Source organism: Vidua chalybeata, chromosome 9, assembly GCF_026979565.1.
Source record: "Vidua chalybeata isolate OUT-0048 chromosome 9, bVidCha1 merged haplotype, whole genome shotgun sequence".
Classification (NCBI taxonomy): domain Eukaryota; kingdom Metazoa; phylum Chordata; class Aves; order Passeriformes; family Viduidae; genus Vidua; species Vidua chalybeata.
The window spans coordinates 25,684,800-25,708,740 of NC_071538.1; the positions used below are offsets into that span (position 1 = coordinate 25,684,800).

At 38.8% G+C, this 23,941-nt stretch overlaps 1 protein-coding gene across 1 annotated transcript; it reads left to right on the plus strand.

The window, feature by feature from the left end:
- The first annotated feature begins 302 nt into the window (after positions 1-302).
- On the plus strand, positions 303-23,781 carry EEIG2 (EEIG family member 2). The gene is made up of 11 exons (XM_053950841.1): positions 303-551; positions 12,665-12,785; positions 13,424-13,453; positions 13,951-14,067; positions 15,236-15,282; positions 17,657-17,763; positions 18,296-18,391; positions 18,925-19,126; positions 19,209-19,336; positions 19,718-19,787; positions 21,313-23,781. The coding sequence occupies exons 1-11, from the start codon at positions 403-405 to the stop codon at positions 21,353-21,355; spliced, it is 1,110 nt and encodes a 369-aa protein (XP_053806816.1). The 5' UTR covers positions 303-402; the 3' UTR covers positions 21,356-23,781.
- The last annotated feature ends 160 nt before the right edge of the window (positions 23,782-23,941 follow it).

Consider the following 23,941-nt stretch of genomic DNA (forward strand, 5'->3'; position numbering starts at 1 on the left):
CCGGGGCTGCGGCCACGTCACTGCTCCGTGCGGGCACCGTGCGGGGCGTGGGGAGCGGCACGCCGAGCTCCCGTTATTGAACAGCCTTGTTCAAGAGCCGCCCAGCCCGGGCCAACTTCTTCGGGAAACCGCACGCCGACGTTGGAGCCCTTGACGGCGGCGCTCGCCAATGGCTCCGGCCGCCGCTGCCGGCAGCGGGCGGAGCGGAGGCGGGCGGGTTTGAAAGGGAGGCGCCGGCTGCCATGTAAGCGCTGGCCGGGAGCGCCGCGGCCGGCAGGGGCTGAGCTGGCAGCGCCCGCCGCTCCGGCCCGGCCCGCCCTCGCCCCGGGCATGGGAGCGGAGCGGAGCAGGGTGGCCGGAGCGGAGCTGCCGTGGGGGCGGCCTCCGGGAAGCCCCTAGCCCATGGCCTTCATCATGATGAAGAAGAAGAAGTTCAAGTTCCGCGTGGAGCTGGAACTGGACGAGCTTTCCTCCGTGCCCTTCGTCAACGGCATCCTCTTCTGCAAGGTGCGGCTGCTGGACGGGGGCAGCTTCAGCGGGGAGTCCTCCCGGTAGGTGCCTCCGGGACTCGCCGGCCGGACTCTGCCGGGCTGCCCGCCCCACGCAGGCAGCCCCGGGCGGGCCGCGGCCGCCCCCGTCCGACGGGCTCCGCTCGAGCCCGCGTCCCCCCGAGAGCAGGGGAAGCACGGCCGCCTCCGCAGCCCCTCCGCCCTCTCCTTGGCTCCCAGGGCGAGCCCGGGGCTCAGCCGGTTCGCGCTGGTGGGCAGGGGCCCGGGGAAAGGAGGGGTGGCTGCCCTGGGGCTCCTGGCGGCTGCGGCCGCTCCCCTCGCCGAAGGGGAAGCTCCTGTGGCGCGGCGTGGCACCGGGCACGCTGGCACATTCTCGTCCTGCCTGCTTTGCCAGCATCAAGGCGAGAGAACACATGTGGTAGCACTTGGAACTCGTCCGCGTGGCTGCTCGCTGCCTGGAGTCGTAACATTGTGAAGTAAATACTGAGGTTCCTAAACACGGAGTAACAGAGGAGAGGAATCCCTGAGTGATAAGGATTGTCCCAGAGAAACGGGTCTCTTGTGCCATAATGCTGGAGCTGCTGAGCGGATGGGTAACAGGAGGGGAGAATTTCTTGTCCCCAAGCCTGTAGTCTGAGCTGTCCCCTGTGAGTTATTCGACCTCATTGTTTTATTATTGAACACTGGCTTGCTGTGTTTCGTTCCGTAAATATTTACATGGAGAGCTAAGTTCTCAGTTTTTCCTCTAAGTGCTCAGGTCATGTATTACTGACTTTGTTCATGCTCAGTTCTGCAGTGCAATTGCAAGGCAGATGTCTTTTTTTCCTCTTTCTTTTCCTTCAGTTGTGCCTCAGCAATGGAGCAGTCATCTGTTGTGGCAGTGGCTCCCCAATCCATGGGTAGCAATGGGTAAATAGAGGGTCAGAGTATTAATTTTTTTTCCAAGTACCTGGCAGAGGCAGAATCTTGTCAATAGGAAGGGTGCGTGCTGTGGCTTCAGGTCTGGGGAGAAGGAGATTCCCCTCCCATTGCACTTGTTCTTGTTGTATCAGTTATTATTTTATTTTAATATTATTACAAAAAAGATTTACTGGAAAATGTATCATAGAATTATGGGAAAAGACAGTAACAAATCCATACATGCTCAGTTATTTTCTTATTAAAATACTGTTGTTACAGAGCTTTCTAAATTATCTGCTTTTGATTCTGTAAATGAAATTAATCAAGGAACAGGAATAGAAATGGAACTTTGGCCTACAACCTCTTTATTTAACCATTCCATTATACTAGCATGTATAATTGAAGACAAATTTTTCTTCTGTATGGTTGGAAGTTGTTCAACTCATCAGTTCTCTGATCTCATTTTGTGTCTTTCCTCAACGTTTTTCTTGTGAGCGACTTCATAAGTAATAGATGATGATAGCAATCATGATTCAGGCACTAATGTGCCATTACTGTCCTAGTCCAGCCCTTATTGCCTTGAAGTCATTTCCACAGGCTGACATACATCTTCTGGACAGGATGTCTATTTCCAAGGACTTGCTTTCAGCTGAGCAGATGGTTTTGACACGTTATGGTGATCTTAGTCTTTTTTGCCTTGCCTATTTATGATGCTAAAATTAAATGCTTGAAAGCCTACATTCATATCTTTCTGAATGGCTCATTAGAGTAAAATGTGTGTGGTAGGATGCAGTGTGTGTAGGGAAACTAATGTAATGGAGCTGAAGCTTAGAAATTCTTCCATTTTCTTTTTCTGGGGTTATGGCTTAAAAACTAACAGCTGGAACATATGCTGGCATGTCAAGGTCTCTGTGAGTGTAACTCATTCCTGCTGGACTGAGAAGTGCTTGGGTATGCTGGTAGGGAGGTAAAGAATTCTTCTACAGTGATCCTTTGGTGCCAGTTTAGGGAGTGCCTTTGCTCTTAGCTTAAGAATTAACAGATGAGTTTTCAGAGTGGTGATTCAGCAGAGGGCTGAATAAATAAGGAGGAAATTAAGTTTACACCACAGCGGTAGTATTTCAAAACTTATCAGTTGCAAACTTTCTGATGGCCATAATCTTCTATTTCACTGTGAGCTGGCAGTTACATCCCTAGAGAAGTGATCTTTTTAGCTTTATAAAAGATATTCAAAGAATTCTATTGTTTCAAAAAGTCATAGACAAACTTATTCCAAAAATTTTGTAATACAGGAAGAAACTGACTCTGTTTTCCTAGTGGCTTTATTTTTGTTACTCACTGAGGTCTAGTAAACTATAATTATTTTGGGAGAAGTTATGAAGAAGTTCTCAAGTTGGTGCCCATACAGACCAATACCCTGCTGCCTTTTGCCTTAGAAAGTAAAAAAAAAAAAAAATCCAGTCAATAGTCTATAATCCACCCTAACATTATTTTATTTTATTTCCAAAGCCTATTCACAGAGAAGAATGTCATGAAAACCCAGGGCAGCATGGCTTGGAATAGGGGCCCATGTGTATGTAGCAAGTTGTCATGAAAACAGTTTCAAGTGATTGTCTTGTCAGCCCTCTAAGGATCATGCTGTATGACTGATTAAAGTCCTGATCCTGCAAGTAATGTGGTACCTTCATCATCCCTCTGATCACTGAAGTGAGATGAAAAGAAGACTGAGAAAAGTTCAAGCTACTGAAGAATAGGGGTTGTTTTCACTTCTCAGATCTTTGCTGAGAAAGAGATACCTAAGAAATACATGATGGAGACATGGGCCATGCTACTGGACACTTGTCACAGTCCAGTTATTTTTCTGGCTCCCACAGATGTGTGCCTGAAGTGTACAGAAATTCTGTGACCAAGTGAAACTAGCATGTATAGTGCAGTACACCGTGATCTGGCTGGTGTGTAAATAGAAACCACATCACTTTGCATTTTGGCTTGCATATACTTTTTTAGAACTCCAATTAGAAAACTTCTGTTTGAAACATCCCTATGAACATCTGTGAATCCTTACTGTGGGAAAAGAAAATTCTGGATTATGACACTAAATGTTTAATTACTGGACAAGAATATTGACTTTTAAAGTAATCTAGTAGTGCCAAATAAAAATTTTATCCAAGGACATTGACCAGCCAAGTGGTAGCAGTGTTTAAACTGGTAAAAATGTTTGAGAGGTTCTGCAAGAGCAGGACCTTGAAATTCTGGCAAGAATGAATGTGTTATAAGTTTTAACTCTAAACCAGGGAAAACCTTGGAGGGCATTGGAGAGGAGAAGGCTCAGTTTAGTTGTTTCAGCAAACTGACAATCAGCCTTACAGTGTAATTCCTGCCCTCCCCTTTTTGAACTTGCTTTCTAGCATGACTCCTGGATCTTTACCATTGTGTTTTAGATGTTAGAATAAAGGCTGGATTTTCAGCCAGTAGACTGTGGATAGATGCAAAGTTATGCTAGCAAAGTTCTGCTAGTTTCATTTAGGAACCTTTCCTAGCTTAAACCTGGTTTCCTGTGTGGCAAAGCATCTTTCTACCTTTCCCTGGGCCAATGACATTAGATCTCTCTTTGAAACTGGATACATTAATACATGACACATTTGTAGATTCCAGGATACTGTGTATCTCTAGACTGCCTGGTCATAAAATAGTGTGCACATAATGGCAAATGCACCATGAAAGGACATAAGATTATTTCAGGGCAGAAATTATACCTATGAATATTTTGAACAGAAAAAATACTATTTTAAGGTACAGACTTGACTAAATTCTAAGCATATTTATTTGTAGCCATTCTAATGTAGATATATTTATATAGCAAGTATAGGCTTTCTGCAACTGCCCTCATTTTAACAGGCTGAATCAAAAATTAATAGGTCCCTAGAGCAGATAATTGAGGCTCATAGGCTGAGCTGTTGCTCAATTAGCAGTAAGTGAAGAGATGGAATATGAGGAAATCCAAGAAATTTTGGGAATAAGGATCTGATTTCTTGAGGGTGTACTTTCAATGCTCTACTTTATCGACTGAGGCTACAGGAGCTGTAAGCCTGCTAGTTCCATTTTTAGCTTGGTTTCCAGCTGCACCCCACTCAAGGACTTGCTTGGTGTGTTCTTCTGACTGCAGCCTTCAGCTTGGTCATATTCCCCTTCCTTTCAGATCTGATTTCTTACAATTTAGACTGTTGATGTTTCTATCTTCTTTCTTTTATACAACAACATTCTAAAATAAGCTGATTATGATTGCTGTATGTGGCAGACAGAGATTCAAGGTTTCCAAAAGCTATAAGCTTTTCATCAAATAATTTTATTTTCCAATAGATTTCAGTAATGTAGTGGTTTTTTTTTATGTACCCTCTTGAGTCGTGAGGGGAAGTCTTAGGAGATCATGCATGAATATATTCCAGTTCCTAACAGGTTAGAGCATGTAATTGTTTTCTGTAGAAATTGACTTCTTATCTGCCAGATAAGTACTTCTTACTTCTCGTGATGCATGGCCACCTCCTTCTCAACTGTCTAAAACTACATCTATTTTTTTTTGTGACACCAGCAAGTAGGTTTTCTGCCTCACTGGATTCTTCAAGTTGTCTTTTTACCATTCTTTTTCTGTTTGCTGCTATTACATTTGAAAGAGAGAAACTTTCCTGATAGGAACACAGCTTAACTAACTCTGTGTTTTTAAATTACAGTACTTGTTAGAAAAACATACCTGCCACATGGAATCACTGTCCCTATCACTCTAATCTTCCTGCATGATGTATGAATCCTGCCAACAGTCTTCGGAGCTGGATAATGCTACTTCTAATAGCTTTTTCGGCTGTAACTGGATTTAAAGCTGGGTAACTTGAAACAAAATAAGTTTTCAAGTACTGTGAGGAATATTGCCAGTGGGATAAAAATCCTACCTTGCAATTATGTAGCTACTTTTTTCAAATTCTTGAATGCCCCCATAATGTTTCCTCAGTTGTGAAGAGATAGTTGGTTAAGCAGCTTTCAGACACTGTCCTCTGTAGGGAGGAAAAGGTAAGAAGGAGTTCTCTACACAAAGTACAACTTTTCAAGATGTAGTTTTTTTGTACTTCTCCTTTCATTAATAGTTACAGTAAAATGTGTTTAGTGAATTGATTTAAAAATATAGTTGAGGAAAAAACCAAAGAATTAATCGGAGGAATAGAGAATATAATATGAGTTTTGAAGGGGTTCATCTTTGGGATACAGCAGAGGAAAATGAAATGTTTGTACAGTCTGCTCTTTGCATGGGGTGTAGCTGGTTATTGCAGATATAAAAAGGGCTCAGTCTTGGGAGACTTCCCTGACTGTAATTGTAAGAACTGATAAGAGATGTATCAACAGCTAAGGTGTCTCAAAAAGAAGTTTGAGAAGAGATACATGACAGACATCTGTTAAAGAGGGAGAGACAGTAGAAAAAGCTTTCATGCTTAAGGTGCCTGCCTTATGCAGAACTGGCACTTGGGTTTAAAAGAGCTGGTGTTGGTTTGTTTTTTTCCCCTGACCTCAGCACAGTACATGGAGTACAGTATTTTTCTGCCACAAACCTGCCATTTGCAAGTACCATAGCACCTGATTGCCTTCATATTTTAAGGACTATTTCTGTTAATGGGGTAATTTAGGGTGAAGAAGAATACCAGAGATCACACAGTCCAGCTGCCTGCTGTGAAAGCAAAACTAATTTCAGTTGGATCAGGAAGCTCAGAGCTTTGTCCTGTCAGCTTTAGAAAATCTGCAATGATGGAGATGCCAGTTCTTGTAGACAACCTGCCCTGCTGTTCACCACTTTTATTGTGAACATTCTTTCCCTTATTTTACTGGAATTTACCTTGGTTTTGCTTCTTTTCCTTTCTCTGATCCTCACTAAGTAATGTCTGGCTCCATCTTCTGACTTGGTAGATATGGCTGTAGATGGCAATTAGATCTTCCTTCACCTCATCATCAGATTGTAAAAATCCCATGTTTCCAAATTCCCCTGCATCCGAAAAGAATTCATCCCTGACTCCAGACCCTCATCGCGCACCCCTGGATTTGCTTCTGCTCATCAGTCTTCTGCCAAGAAAGCCCCAAAACCAAGCATGATACAGTCTGCAGCATGATACAGATGCTGCAGATACAGTCTCAAATGTTCCATTTCCTCTGACTTGCTGACTACAGTCTTCTAATGCAGTTTACCCTTCACAGTGCTAATTCCCTTCTAGGTCTCTGCATTTGCCTGTAACCAGCAGTTCTTCATCCACAATCAATTTATACATATTTTATAAGAAGTTGTTGGCATGAAATGCTGCTAGTTAAAAGTGTAACCTGTTTTATTATGAGTGAAAACATGTGGAATAGAAAATTATTATTCTGCTTGAATTTTGCACGTACTAACAGCAAATTAACTGGGGATCTGTGCATGTAAACAAGTGGAGCTCTTCTTGCAGAGGCAGCTGTTTGCTTAGTCCTGAAATTTGTGAACCATTGAAGCTCTGTTTGTAAATTACTTGTTTTGTTCAGTTTTGTAGCAATGCTTAGGGAAAAATGTTTTTGTTGGAGAAAATACATCATCTTATATGCCTCAGGCATGGGGAAAGCAGAATATTAAAGGAAAAGTAAACTGAATTTATTCCTGAAAGGAGAAATACATTAAAGCTTTGCATAAGCTTACTGCTACAGCATATATTTTGGAGCTCATGTTCTGAGCACTCCAAGTGATGCACTTTTCTATATGAAGCCTAAATTTAGCATTTTTGGTTATTGGATAACAATTTAAAATGTAGCTTAGTACTGTTTCAGGACCCTGATGCATGGGTACCTGTATTTCCCTCAACTATGACACTGCATGAATTTTACATACAAGTAGATTTTGGGTAGGAGGAGTGCAAGAAGTTATTCAACTCTTGCATGCCAAAGCCTTCTGTGTTAATGTATAGTATAAATGAGAACTGTATATCCAACAATACCTTCCTGATACTAAAGATAGCTTAGGAAAGGTTGAATCTTCCAGTACCTGAACCTGAAGCCACTGATAGTATGGCTACACTGTTAGATTGTAGGTTAATGCCTTAATTCCTGTCTGTAAGGTGACACTGGCCTTTGTTGGGTGTTCCAGATTTCTGCAGAAGAAAGATGTTACATATATAAAAAGTATATATAAAATATCTATATGAATGGGATATTGCTCCCATTTTAGAAGACTATTTTGTACACTAAAAGTAACTCCAGGCTACTAAATACTGTATTTTTATCAGAAGGACAGAGCTACCTGTATTAACTTTATGCAGAGGGGATCGATCAAAGGAAGCTTTAGGTGATGGAAGTCCATTTGCACACCCACAAATGAGTGCAGTCAGCAAAGGCAGGGGAGGGTGGAGGGCCTAAAATAATATTCAGCTCCAGCTATTCCCAGTCCTGTCACAGGAACCATCAGCCCATCAAAGCCCATCTACACAAGTCCAGGAACACACAGGCAGGTGGGGAACTGAAATTATGGGCTTAGACAAGGGGACACCCTCTCTGGACCCCTCCCAGGGCTGTCCCAGGAGATCCTTAGCCCCATTGTCCAGGCAGGAAACCCATCATGTTGAAATAAAACTCAGGCATGCTTTGGACTGAGGGGGGTTGCTGCCTATGAGACCCATCATGGGATACAAGGGAAAAGGCTTATCATGGGACAGTCTGGGGAGGAACTAAAGGTGGAGGAAGGGATGAGTTTGAGGAGGAACACATGTGGGGAAAAATGGGGAGCTGAGGGGGATAAAGGGCCAGTTGGATGTAGATAGTTTGCTGGTTGGTGCATTTGTCTAATCTGTTTCTAATTAGTAATGTCTGCTGTATCTTCCTGTTGAAGAACATTACGATTCTTTCCTGGGGAAGGGCTCTCTTTTCAGTGTGCATTGTGGGGTGGGGATGTCTGAGTGCCAGCAACTGGAGTCAAGAGTGTCACAGGGCTGCCAGCAGCAGGAGAGGCCAGAGTGAGCACGCTTATGCCACGGGAGTGGGACTGTGGGTCATTGTGTGTCCATTGTGCCAGCAGCTGCCCAGACTGTGGGCCAGAGCACTTGGCTGCCAGCACCTGGAGATCCAGATGGGTCACAGCAAACGCCAGCCACTGGGGGGGGACCAGCAGTCAGAGAACCCTGTGCTGTGGTGCCAGCACCTGGAGCAGATGCACTGGGGGATGGAGCTGGACTGGGAGCAGGTGGGATAGCCTGGGAGCCATACACAGGTCTCTGTCTAGCACACCTCTGCACCGCTCAGCCCCAGCGGTGGCGAAGGCTGTCGGAGGCCGGCTGTGAGTGACCCGCGGGCGGGCTGGGAGCGCTGGGAGCGGCGCTGGCCGGGAACATCTCCTCAGCCTCGCTGCTGCTCCCGTCTGAGCAGCGCAGCTGCAGCGGCCTCGCGTCTCCCAGGCCATCTTATCAACATGAGAGATCTTCTAAAATAAACAAGCAAAACTTAGGTGTCTCTCTCATCGAATTACCGGCTTTAAAAGATAATAATAATATTCTCATGTAGTGAAAAAGCTGGTTTTTCACAGTATTTACAGTGAGTAGATAACTCATGCTCTGTTCACACGCTGTAAGATGCATTAGCAAACACCACTTTTTTTTTGACATAAAGTGTAGTGACCCAGTTGAATCCAAAAGTAGTTCTGGAAGTATTTTCATGTGAACATAGTCTAATATAAAGCCTGAATGGCATCTTAACACAAATTATGCCAATTTATTATTTCTTTGGTGACCAATAAATCTAAAATAATTGCACTACAAACACAAGCAGTTTAACATAATCATCCCCATATGGCTAAAGACCCTAATAGGCTGTTTAGAATAACTCAGATAAAAACTTAAGTAAATTTTCTATTAATGGATTAATGGAACACAGTCTTTTGGTAAATGTCCACAAGGAGTTTTGGCCTCTTTGTTTCAGAGCCTCTCATGCTAAAGCTTTTCCATTTAGCAAGAAGGGATTTTCCCCATGACACTGAAGGTCCTTAAAAGTGATTTATTTTTGCATTTGTAGCTATTTTCTGGAACAAGCCATTATTCATAGATTTTATCCATGTGAAATGAACAAACAATGAACAAGGAAATGAACAAACAATCTGATGAACATAAACATCTTAAAAAAAGTCCATCGTTTGTTAACACTTTAGGATGAGGACGTGACTGGATTACGATATATTGTCTATTATTTGAGTTTACTTTTTTCTCTGTTGTGTGCCAGAAGAAAAATCCAATACTTTAATTCAACATTTTAAGTGGCAATTGTGTACAGTGTACAAAGCATCTACAAATAAGGTCTTGATTACAGCTTAAATCTTGCATTTGAAATTGAGTCAATGTGAAATTGTCCCTCTAAAGAAAAAACAGAGATGGTAAAACACTATACTTTGGAGTCATTTTATCCTACAGTATCTGTTTATTGAATTTATTTTTGGTTACATACTACTGACAGCATTTATTCAATTACACCAAAGCACTACAGCCTACTATGTATTCCAGTGCATCTTGGTAACTAAGATACATTTTGATTAAGAAAACAACTGGTTTTACTTTGCATGTGGTGAAGTGACGGGGAGGTTCGTAGGAAACTGACTCAGAACGGAAAGCTCTCCCCAGCGTGCTGCAGCACAGCAATAGCTGCCAGAAGTTATCTGGGTTCATTTCCATAGCAGCCAATCAATACAGCTGTTTATTTTCTAAAGGCCTGGCACTTAACTAAGAATCTTATAAATTTAGAAGTTACTGTTGAAGTTAAATGTTCTGATTATTTGACCTTTTTTCAGGACAATAGGAATAACTAGATGGTACTCCTCTTTACTAAAGAATTTCCCGAATTAAAATACATCAATTTTTTTATACAGTGGAATTAGAACAACTGTTTAGTGGGAACAGGGGCAGTTGGCTGGGTTTTGGTGAGTTTCTTTTGGTTCTTTTTTCTTGTCTGTTTTGGTTTTTTTTAAATTGTGTACAAAATTTTCAAATATCTTGTGATTTATACGCCAGTGAAAGAAACTAATGATACTTTTTTTCTGACATCCTTATGAGAAGGAAGCAGAATTCCTGGTTTTGATTTTATTTTTAGAAAAATTAGACCATCAGTATCCACAACTGAAGCCATTTTACTGCCACTTCTACTTCTTGTTTCTAAATCCTGGCCTGTGATGTGAGTGGACTGAGTCTATTGAAAGCAGAGTGGTTTTGTGCTACCTTCCTTACTTGAACCATTATACCCATATAGTAGTATTGGTATGTTGAAATGAATTCAAAATCCTTAAAACAGATGTTACTTACGTTTATCTTGCATTTACAAGCAAAAATGCATTTAATGTTCATGCATTATCTTTTGCTGCAATGTGAGTGGTCTGGAACACTGTAACTGTAGAATGTGCAGCTGCTTTGTCTTTGCTGTAGAGACAGAAGGCTGTTCTGAGAAGCAGAAACAACTTGAACCATTATACTGAGTAGTACAAAGATTTTGGCACATCGCTTTGACTTTATGAGTTTACAAAAACATTTTTTCAGTGGAAAAAATATCATTATTTCTAATGATGTTTACATGTTACAGAAGCAAAAGGACGCCAAGAACTTAGTGAAATGATGACTAGCAGCAGAAGTGATGCTTTTATTGGTAGAGCCAGTGGTGTCCTGGGTGACAAGGAAAGGGTGGGAAGGATGATGATGACTGCTGTCCTACTTGTGTAACAAACAGATGTAATGAGAAAGGATTTTCTGACCTTTATGGATGACAAGTGAACTCTTTCAATTTAGTGGCACTGTTTTGTATGTGTCACAAATGTTAGCAGTTATTATCCCTTTTAAGGGTGAATTTTACATGATGTCTTCTTGTCTGAGCCTGTTTCAATACAGATGTAACTATTTGTAATTTGCCTTTTTTGAATTCTGGTTCTTTTGTGCATTTAAACAACTCACATGAAAGCAGGATGGGGTTCTTTTTTTTTTTTTTTCCCACAATACAGGAAAGTTTGCAATGTAAAACATCCCAGATAAAGAGTAGATTGTGGTATTTACAGAGCATGTTCCTTCCAGGTCACATGCTTGAATGTGACTCAGTGTTATATCATCAGAATCTGGTAGTCTGTTGTGGTCATTACACTGACTCATTTTAGGCTGGCTGATTTATTCCCACCTTAGGAAGTCACAGTGCCAGTGAGCCCTGGAGCTCACCGGCACAGCAAAGGGAGCTTTTGTGAGCACCCTGCAATTCTTCATTTTTCTATCCACGTAATGAATTCTGGCTCCAGCTTCTGTAGAACCACAGGATTCTATCTGCTAAAGCCTTCAAACTGCTTCTTCAATAAGCTACTGTCAGAAGTTAGTATAAAACATAGGAATTTATGTATTAGGAAAATGGAAGAGGAAAAAGGAGAAATATATACGGTACCTCAGTGGTTAGACCAATAGAAGAAATTATCAGGTTTTGTTTTTTCTTTTAAGATACAGGGGTTTTCTAGTTGTCCTCCCTCTGCCTTTTCATTTTGGAGTCTGTTCTTGGTCAGAATTACTGAATCAGAATGTGTTCTGTCTGAGCCTTATAAATTGACATTCATAACTGAAAGCATCCGTCATCCTGCCTTTTTCTCATGGCATCATACTGTCAGATTGTTATCCTCCTGTGAGAAACAGATCCTTTCAGATGTGTCAGCTTATTTTGCTCTCAAATGGCAAGCTCACAGTATGTAGCTGCAATTCTCATTTGTTCCAAGTGCATTACTTTGTGTCTGGTTATTGCACATCATCTCCTTTCTACTCTTCCAGGCCTCAAATTTATGTAGTTCTGCTTGTGTGACTCTCCTTTTCTCTGAACTGAAAAACTACTTGTCAAAGGTGCTATCTTGAGCGCATTGCAAAGCTCAGCAATTTGGGAGACATTGCCTGGGAGCTGATGTTCAGGAAGACTTCACTCTCCAGAGGCAAACTGCAGAAATTACACTCTCATTCATTTGAAAAAACACATGGCTGTTGAACTCTTCTGGAGGTCTAATATTGTCTTAAAGGTTTGAAACAGTTATTAGTCATGCTACACTGTTAAAAGCAGAATAGGGATTATTGTTATTATTCACGCCTTGCACCACAATTTGCATGAAGTGGCCATTCTACAAAGAGGGGCACCAATGTTTGTTCTTGAGCTGTCTTATTGCAGTGTGTGGTTCTGAGTGTATGTGCAACGAACACTCAGCATATGCTCTCTACTTGCAGGGAAGTAGTACAGGCAAACTGTGTCCGCTGGAAGAAAAAGTTCTTCTTTATGTGTAAGATCAGTGCCAGTGCCACAACAGGGATTCTGGATACTTGCACTTGCAGGGTGTCTGTACGGAAGGTAAGCAGGCTTTTTTCCCCCTCTTCTCCTCTTTCCTTGCTCATTCTTCCTTTGTTTTGTTTTAATTTTTGAATGTCTGATAAACTTCATAAAGCAAATTTTAGCTGCAATCACATCAGGTATTCCTTTAGTCAAAATTTTGTAGTAATCTTATTACTTACTTTACTTTGACTAATTCATGGGGGTTTATATTTTTATGGAAGAAAACCCTTTTTCCAGCAGGGCAGCAAAGGAATTTCTCTTCAGTGTTTATAAAGTTAGCTCTTGATTGACACTTCCAGCAAGCAGCAATAAGCTTACAAGCCTTGAACTGTGCTAAGTACCAGAATTTAATTGTGCTAAGTACCAGAATTTTGCATGCAGTAGGTCCTACCTTTGAGGCCAGACCTCGTAAGAGCCCAATGCCAGCTGGCATCGGGCATTTGCCATTCCTCTCTCCAAGACAACAGTGCCTTGCTGGCCTGCTCCAATGGCATTATGAATATTAAGGTCTAAATGACAACAGCATAGTCTAGCAAATGTGTGGGGAGATACTTTAAAAGATTAATACCTGCTTTTCTAAAAAACAACAAAGAAAAATCCTGAGTCAGTATATTTAATGGCTTAATGGTGTGTCTTTTTTCCTTTTTTTTTCCTAGGAATTAAAAGGAGGAAAGGCATATGCAAAGGTAAATTGAGATGTAGCTAATTTTGCCTACAGATAAGCTTTTCTTTCTTGCCATTCTATGCCCTTTTAAAGTAACTCCAGAATAGTGCTTAATACCCATGACTTCATAATGTACATCATTGTGACACAGTGCTGTTGGAACTTTCAATTAGTGTGTTTAATAAGTATGTAACAATGTTATACCACCAAAACTTTTTTTTCTTTCGGGCTGGTATACGGAAAGGGTTAGTAAAAGTAAACATTTACATTAAAAAATAAAGAAAACTCTCCTCATTCTTTTACTCTTGGCACTTTAAATTTTTAACTGAAAATATAACTATGCTGAATTTTACACTCTGAGTTTGTTTTCTGCTTTTTTGCCTCGGTCCACTCCCTTAAATGGTCATTCTCTTATACATATTTGAAAGAAACTGCTATTAAGTGGTACTCAATGTGTAATTAGCAAGAACCTTCATTTAGCCAAATGCTTACTACTAATTGTCATGTTCTCTTTAACAGCTGGGATTTGCAGATCTAAATCTAGCAGAATTTGCTGGATCAGGAAATACCACTCGTCGCTGTTTACTGGAAGGTTATGACACCAAAAATACAAGACAAGACAACTCCATTCTGAAAGTAATTTCTTTCCTTTATCATACTTAAAGTAATAAAGCAGAGAACAAGTGCTATTATTAAGCACTTAATGAAATTTAAAACTTATTTGCTGAACCTCTTTCTGGAAGGAAAGCTATTTGAAGTAAAATCAAAAATGTTGTTTAGAGACAATCATTAAAATCCATGCAGTCAAAAATATCATTTGCCCTATCTTTAAAATTGAGTTGGATAGCTGTAAAAGAAAAGCTTTTAAAAGGTGTTCCTAGTCAAAGGGGAGCTGAAAAATGAACAAATTAATGTATGGTATCTTCAAGAAGGCAACCTTCTGCGCATCTTTCTGAGAGCGTATCTATTAGTTGGCTTATATATGTACAAGCCACCTTCAATACCTCTGTGACTCCTGTGATTTCCTGTTTTCTATTTGATAATAATCACTGTAACAGTTGAGGAGAATTCTTGCAAAACACCCACTCTGACATCTTCTTCCCTTAGTCCAGGGAGTTAAAAAAACTGAATAAGCCCCATAAACCTAAAAATAATTATGTTGAGATTGTTTCAAGTACTTTTAATTTTTTTTTTCGTACTGGGACACTGGGATTAATTTTCCACATTGTTCAGCATACAGTCTGTGCATGGACTTTCTGATCTGACAGTCACAGGCTGTCCAAAACACTTGTAATGGATGGCTTTGGCCTGCCTAACAAGCCTTCAATGCACTGTGTCCTATGGCTTATTTACCCTGTGTGCTTTTGCTGTCTCTGATGTTAGCACAACCTGTACTGAGAGCCAGCAGTTTGCTGAACACGCTCAGCAAAGAACATACTTCAACTTCAGCACCCACTGGTCTAAACAATGTTCTGTTTGGTCATTCAGGTTTGAGGTTTCTTGGCTTTGTTTTTCCCTTGAAGTCATCTTAATTATTAATAATTCTAAGATTCTCCTTGATATGAGTCTTTTTCAGAATCTTGTATGTGTAACTATGATACTTCAAATGGCATTTTGTGTTGTTTGTATATCTAAGAGTGACAATGTAGTTTTTTGCCTGTGTGTTTATTTGCATGTGTGATTATGGCATTTTATTTTCATTAATTATAACATTTGTGGCAAATATAACTTATTTACATGACCACGTATGTGTCACAAACAATTTTTTTTTTCTGATGGTGGATTTTGTTTCCTTAATGTGTAGGTTTTGATCAACATGCAGCTGATGTCTGGAGACCCATGCTTTAAAACGTACGTTTGTAAAAAATCTGGGGTGGTTTTTTGATCGTACATTCCATGTTGAGAATTACACTTCTAATTTATGTTTTTACATCCCTCCAATCTGGCAACAGTATTGAAAAAAAACCACAAAAAATGGAATGGTAGCTGAATAATGACTAACATGATAAAACTGCCAGTAGAAGTGTCATAGTTCTTGCTGTTAGGTACTTAGTATCAAGCACAGAATACTCACCTGTACATCTGTAATGTAAAAAATAAACCACTTCAGGGAAACTGTTCCTGCAGCAACCTTATATAAATATACCTGGTACAGGGTGATCTGACTAATACTTGTGTCTGGCAAATGTACTGCTATACCTTTTATTCACAAGTCTCAGATGACTTTGAAATATTCATTTGCAAAAAAACCCCAACAGAAGCATAATATGACTTAGTACAAGAGAAAGCACTTACAGATATTTACTTAGCAAAGACATTATGCAGCTTAGTAAAAGATGCAATAGGTAACATCTGAGGGGCAGGTGGCTAGGAGAATTCACTGAGAATTCACTGAGAATTCACAAAGGATCACTGAGGATCCTTTGGCCTCATTGTCCTTCATCTGTAGTTAAGGAAGTGTAATAGTTGTGCTGTGGTTTTGTCCAGTTTTGACCAGTCTAGATTAGGTGATTCTCCACAGCACTCTTCAGTTCCCTTGCACCACTAAATGTCCTTTCTTTTCTCTTCTGCTAACCTTTAATGAGAAGAATAGAACACTGAACAACTGTAGAATCTCATCCCGTGCTTACTGAATAAATAGCAAGACGGTATTATCTGAATTTGTCTGATTTGGCAAAACCTTTCTGTATCCCAAGTTACTTAGAACTTCTTTTACTTCAGAACAACTTTAGTAGATTTACTTTAGAGTCAGACCTACTAACAAATACATCACTGGAACTGATAAACAATTCCTCAAAGGCAACTAATCATTAGTCTTGGATACTAACAAAGCAGTGTATTAATTTTTTACTGCCTAGTACTGAAGGAGTTGAAATTAGTACCTGAATAGTTTTCTGGATTCCTAGGAAAAAATCTCTTACTCAAATTATTCAGACTTGGCATTTTCTTCCAAACTGGTGATATAACCATTTCCTGGAACACAAACTTTCAACACAAACAGAACAAACAATTTATCTAATCCAGATGTCCTTTGTAGAAGGAAAAATAAAACAGTTTCACCATCTGGCATCAACTACATATTTTATGAAGAAGCCTAGAAGGCTTGGTGTTTGATCTGGGATGACATCCCTGAAATCATTCCATTCTTGCTTTCAAATACATGTTATGCAGATAAGTTCACAAAGGCACTGTATTTCTAGAAGTGCTTTTTTCTTTCTCTCTTTACTTTCAAACATAAGAGAGGTTGTGTTACTCTACATGAAGACAGTGACTAATTTATTGACTATGTCAAATCTAAAAATGTCAACAAATACCCATTTGTATGCAGAACATCAGTTTGTTCTCAACACAGAAAATAACAAAGCATTAAAAAGTCCTGTAGGTAACATCTTGAAATGTATTTTGGTTGTATTTGCTTGCAAGAGATTGCTTGTACTTTGTCATTTTCTAATTAGTTTGTTTTGCACTAGCAAAAAACAAACTAAGATGTTTATTACTTTAATAAGATCTCTCTTTGGGTCTTGGTATTAATTCAATGAGCTTTATTAAAAACTTTTAATATTGAACCAAAATTTAAACTATGTCATACATGATGCTTTTTGATTTTGTAGAAGGTAACATTTAGAATGCAATACATGGAGATGGTGCCATAGGCTCCTTTATTAGTTGGGAGGGTTATCAGCCCAGAATAATTTCCTACTCTACAACAGGGAAGAAACAAAGCCAGGATTGTGTCACAGCACAGAAGCCAACTTGGCCAACTGTTGTGCACATTAGTTTTTTTTTTTTTATACTTACCACCTTTTCATGTATTCCTTCAAGTACTGAATTACATATATTCTTAGTGTGTAAACTGTCCTGTGATTCATACACTTAAAAAAATAAGGAACAACTTCAAATTAAAGACATATCACTCCACCAATCATCAGAAAAGGAAGAGCCTTTCCCAGGATCCCCAGAAGCCTGACGGCTGAGCAGATTGATTCTGTAAAATGTCCTTAAGCTCAATAGCAAACACTTCTTTTTTTTTTTTCTTTTTTTTTTTTTTTTTTTATTTTCCTTAATAGGGGACTAGGCAGCATGTTTCCAGAAAAGAACTGTAGATCTGTTAACTCGATGCATAGTATGAATGATGTCAGCATATTTGAAAGGAAAACGATGCACTGATCATTTTGGAGGGATTACAACAAAAGTACAGCAAATCTTAACCACCTTTTTCTTATAGGCCTCCTTCCACAGCAACATCTATAGCAATTGCTGGAGAATCAGAGTCTTTGCATGAAGACAGGAAAGGTGGAGAAAACTTAAACGTAGCACATCTGGGTATAGCAGGTATAGAATAATGCTCTTAATTTTTCAATGCTTTTGTAACTGGTCTCATAGTTTCAAGATGTTCAAAAGACTTCAAATCTGAAAAGGATGCTGACAGTTGGCCTGCAAAGAAACCTTCTTAGATGGCTTGTGAGTTTCTGCTTCAAATGCAGCTGAAGTTTTTAAGCAGATTAGCTTTTCAGACAGAAAACATCTGGCCCAACATTCTACTATGATACTGGAGAAAGAATAATAATCTCTTTAATATTGACACTAGACAAATCTACAAGTACATTTCATACAAATCTATCTAACCCAATAGTACTCTCTGTTTTGCTCAGATACAATTACATGTTTTATTTTTTAAAGAATGTATATTAATTAACATGCATGGTATTTTTGCAACACTTGAATCTTCAAAACGTTTGTAGAAAATCAAGAGTCAAATCTCTAATCCCTCTGGGAAATGTGATTTTTGAATCTAATCAAGATTACTGGCAAAGTAGCAATAAAGTTGGCTTTAGGAACACTGTGTGACTTGTCCACATTGCAGATGTCTCATCAAAGAGTGCCTCAGTCCCAGATGAACTTGGTGCATGTGGACATTCCAGAACATCAAGCTATGCAAGTCAGCAATCAAAGCTGTCAGGTAACTGTTCACAATTTTGCTATAAATTGTCAGGGATTCATTTTCTTTCATAGGCTTAGACAGTGGAAAATAAGTTTATGTTTTGAAAAGGGTTTGCGTTGAAAACTTTTTCCTAGAAGTTTCAGGTGTGGCAACCGTAACATGTTTTCCATCTTAAAATTTACTGGATTCACTGGATTATCTGTTCAGATGCAAGACAGATTTTTGCCTTTGTTCCCTTCAATTAACATATCTGAATGAGATTTTTACCTCCTCCATGAGTAAAAAAATGGAGACTTGGCTCTAAAAGCTAAAGGGGATGATATTTGTCATTCTAATTGTTCTGATATAAACAGAAATTACTCAGAACAAAAAGAAAATGGCAGGTGCTATTATACAAAATCTGAAGTCAGTTTCTAGTTGATGTATGCACATACATTCATAGGGCTTTTGAAAGTCCCTTTATATGAAGACAAAACACAAATTCTGCTTTCAGGATGGACCTGGCCTGTCAAGAACATACCTAACCCATCTCTCCTGCATTTTCCCAACAGGATATAGTACATGTCATTCTAGATCATCCAGTCTATCTGAACTCTGCCACAGGAGAAACACCTCAGTGGGGAGTACCTCAGTGGGAAGTACCTCAACAGGAACTGGAAGTATTCTAGAGCCATGTGAAGAGACTGAGCCAAAAGTAACTGAAGCTGATATTGATACATCTACTGAAGATGCACCACCAGAAAAACAATGCAGGTACACTTAATCTGAAAGCCTTATCTAGCACAAGTAAATTACTTTATCATGTCTAAGAGACTAAATATATTTATTTTTGCAGACATCCTGTAAAGCAAGACTCTGTGGAGTCACAGCTGAAGAGGGTTGATGCTACCAGAGTTGATGCTGATGATATAGTTGAAAAAATACTCCAGAGTCAAGACTTCAGTTTAGACTCGAGTGCAGAAGGTATGGAGATAATAAGGAAGCTTATGGAAAATTTATGTACATTACAGGCCTTAGGAAAACCCACTCCCTTCACAGTCCCTGTTGTTTGTATTCATAAGGACTGTGCTACATTTTCTACTTTATCTATCTACCAGAAATTGAAAATACCCTTACATGATCCAGGGAGCTTTCCCAGATGATTACTTTAAGCCCAAGAGAGCAGGTGCAAATCTGTGACGAAAGTACTTCCTCCAACATACACCATGTAGGAGTTGGTTCTTCATTACCTAAAGTATTTGCATCTGAAAGTGCCAGCTGCAAAACGGGTAGATTTAAAATTACTTAGATTTAGCTAGGATAACATTAAAGAAAGCTAACATACTTTAATCATTTGCCTTTTAGAAGAAGGTTTAAGATTATTTGTGGGCCCTGGTGGAAGCACTTCTTTTGGAAGCCACCATCTACCTAACAGGTATGTAGCCTGAACAACTAATCCATAGGCAGTACAAAATAAAAATGCATATTCTACAGCAATTATTCTGTATCTACATTCTTGACCTTTGTATCTTTCTATTCTGTATCATTTAAAAGCACCAAAAGAGCTACATTGTCAGTTTTTAAAATAGGACACATAGATTAGTTCCAAAACAGAACTGATGTGTCAGCCATAAGAATTAAAACTTTCAGAGTTTCTGAAGAGTCTCAGTTCCAAGGTTTTCAGATACGAGCAATGTTTTAGTATGGACATAGGAAACAAACAAAGGTTTCAAATGGGAGCTCTACAGCCTTATTACGTTACTCTGGAGTGGGAAGAAAATTTTAAGTGTTTTACACATCTGCCTTTACAGTATCAAACTGTTATGTCTTCCTGATAACAAGCCTCATTTTCTTCAGTTTAGTTTTTCTCACAAATCCTGTTTCTATTTGTTACACTACTTGTTTCAATGGCTTGTTCATCTTTCAACTATTTGCAGCCCTAAACTCTTTTGATAATCTGCTTCAGGTTACCTTATTGTTTAGAACCAGAGACCTTTTTTTTCTTCTCTAAACTATATTCAAATACCCTAATATATGGCTTGAACTGAATGTGTTAATCTTCAGATGAGAAACCATGAAAACCAGGCAAGAATATGTTCTAAATCTGTGTTTCTGCAGTCCAATGTAACTCAATGTTTATACCTGAAGAAATCAGAAGAGCCTCAGTATTTCAGCAATTCCTATGGACTTAGGTATAAAGGCAGTTGATAATATATTGAAAGGCATAAAATAATTGCATTTTATACGTGCATGTAATACTAACGGTTAAATTAATTAGCTCATCTGCAAACTGAGCACACCAATACCTGTCTAGGATCACATGAAAGGGTACAGAACACACTCCTGTAGCACACAGAGATCTGTCCTAATGCAGCTGCCAGAAGAGTCCAGACATAATAGTGTACTAAGGCAGAGCTTGCCCCGTTATTTTTTTACATAGCACTGCAATTTGCTGGGGAAAACCACGCACTATAGGCTGTCAGGTGGGAGGTGAGAGACTTTTGTTTACAATTCTGAGAGAACAAAAGACTGAAAACATTTTTCTTGTATCTTAATGTAAGATGACAATCACTTTCTGGGTTTTTTAGACACATTGATCTTTTATATATAAATATATATAAAGAGTATTAGTTGCATATGATACAGCTGTGGGGATGAGTACCCTAAATGTGATGTTTAAGAAATTCTAGTGAAGTCCAACAGTAACTTCTTGTTCAGTAACATTACTCTTTGTTCATTTTGACTGTAGTACAACAAAATCTCTTCTAGTAGGTGACTCCATGGCATGGTAATAATGACAAATATTTTCTACCCTTCACATTTAGCTGGTTTGGTATTTGCTGTTTGGTTGGTTTTTTTGGGAGGGCTGTTGGTTGGGTTGTTTAAACAATGCACTTGCTGATATGTGATGCTTGCTACCATTTAAATTAACACTGAACTAACTTTTTTCAAACTTTCAGAGTAGGATCTGGAGCATACGAGCAGGTGGTGATAAAACGGTAAACTGGAATGTCAGATGAGGAAAACTTGGAGCTCTGGTGTTGATACTTCCAGTGTTGTTTGCTCTGCTGCAAGAGCTGAGAAAGACAAAATGAACTCAATATGATTTTCTGAAGAGCAGTGGAATGCCTCTTGCTCATAGAGCATCATCTTCTGTGGTATGAAGGCAATGTTTAGCTATGTGTACCTTGTGAGAGCACCTGGACCGTTTTGTTAACTCTGATGTTGGTGGAATGACTTAATTTCTGTGAAACATCTGTGGAAGCATGTCCCATTTCAATATTTTATGTAAGAGATCACTTGCAGTGATGGACTTTGTTCGTAATGTTGTTTTTAAAGAAACTTCTGAAAGTTGGTCTTAAAATAACCTGAAAAGAGTAATTACTGAATTTGATCCTACATGCTATTTTAGTTTTACAGAAGCTAATTACTCCTATCAAGTCAGTTTTTATCAGGCCAAAGTTATGGCCTCCAAAAAACAGGCCAGCTATGTTTCAACATAACCAAAATCTTTTCTTAAGAGTACTGAGCACAACTTCAACAGAAGAGGCAAATGTCACATACATTTAAACAAACCTCCCAAACGAAATAGATCTAAGCCAGCCACTAATCAGTTGTGTTAACTGTAAATTAAGGCTACAGGTTTAAATGCATCAAATGTGACTTTTATTTTGTTCAAGTGATGAAAAAGGTGGGATTCCACACCAAAACACTAAGGCACAATAGTGTTTTATTAAGAAAGCTGCCTTCATTGTTAAATCTGGAGTTCAGCAGCTGCTCCCATAGAAACTCACTTCTATAATGCATGAATATTGAGATGCAATGGGATGGTACTGTTTACAAACCTAGTCAGTAGTTTACTACCACTTAATTCTTTAAATTGTAGTTTAATCCTTCACAGTCAGTGCTTTGTTTGTGTTTTGAATGTGCCTTGCGGGATTGGGGGTGTACAGGGAGACCAAACCAGTTACTAAGGAATTAAAGCTTTAAAACTAGGTAAACATCTATATATACTATTATTAATATAACTTGTTAAGAGAAGCACTTTATTGTAGACATACTCTGCACACTGAAAAAGTCTTAGTGTGCAACAGCTTTGTTGAACACTTCTTTTGCTATCTGTCCACTGTTACATTAGGTCAATGTACTGTATTTAAATTTGCACAAGCAGTGATTTGCCTGATAGGCAAGAAAGAGCTCTTTAAATTTTCATTGAGAATATGAAAGAATCCATTTTTAAAGGGAAGTGTTAGGTAACAAATAGGTGTAATTAACTGTAAACTGCAAATTATTTCATTTTTTTTAAATTTAGTGGTACTCTTCATCAGTTAAGGCCTGGAATAAGTAAAAATAACGTCACCACTTTTGAAAGCTCAGAATGCTTCAGATTTTGCTCAGAGTGATGTCTGACACCTTTTCATTGATGTAAAAGTAGGCCATATTTAATAGATTAAATTAGTAAAAGCAGACGCTGTTTTCCAGAAATCCATAGCAGAATTATTAAGTTTTTATTTGTATTTCTAACGAAATTTCAGCTTTCAAAGGTAGAATGCTGTTATTGAAAATGATGAATTTGAGCTATTTCTCAGTTTTGGTACTTGCATACTTTTATTTCTACAGTTAATTTTAATCTCTTTAGAGTGTCTAAGTAGGTAAAAGAATGAATACAAAGATTCTATTTTAGCTGCTCTTAATAGAAGTGTGGTATTATCAGTTTCTGTTCTCCATAGGAATTTTAAACAGAAACTACTCAACTGCTGGTCTACAACTCTCTCTCAGAACATTATAGTCTCCTTTCCTGTTATATAACTAATACCAAAAAATCTCATTGCAAGCAAAAGATGCCAGAAATTTGAATGCATTCTTTGCTTTCAGTACTATTTGACACTGCTATATTTGTTGACAATTCCATTAAAACCAGTAGTAGTTAAATGGTAGTTTACTTACATTTACTAGGAAAACTACATGTAGTTTGAGGAAAACAGACTTCTAAAAAATACTGTACAGCTGCTTATGTAATTCTCAAGGGAATTTCCATAGCATTTTATGTTCAACAACACAGCTGATGGGCATAGATTAGATAATTTGCATACTAGAAACAGTATTTTTTTGCCTGAGCAGGTCTTTTAAATAATAGGGAATTTGACATAGAAATCCAGCTTTTCATAAAACTGTACTTTAGTAATTTATTTTTCTGACTTGACCTACAACTCTTCATGAAGTGATAATCTAATTGTGCATCATGCAAGTGGACCATAACATTCACATTTAGGTGCTGTATTTTCTTTTTTGTAAGCTGTTATATGAATACTGGAGACTTCCATGTTGTAATCTGTTTGGGGTGTACTGATGGATGATGTGGTTTTTTAACTGTATTTGAATACAAATATCTCTCAGACATTCAATAAACTTATGTTTTCAGCTTGGAATCCGTTCCTAAACAATTGTCTCTTTTTTTAATAAAAAAATTACAAACTTAACTGTAAGTTAAGTCTATTTCAGCTTCTCTTCCAGTTAAGGACTTCTTTTTAAAATGCTTTGCTTTTTTCTGCTTCTCTGTTATCACAACAGTGATATCTATATTATCAG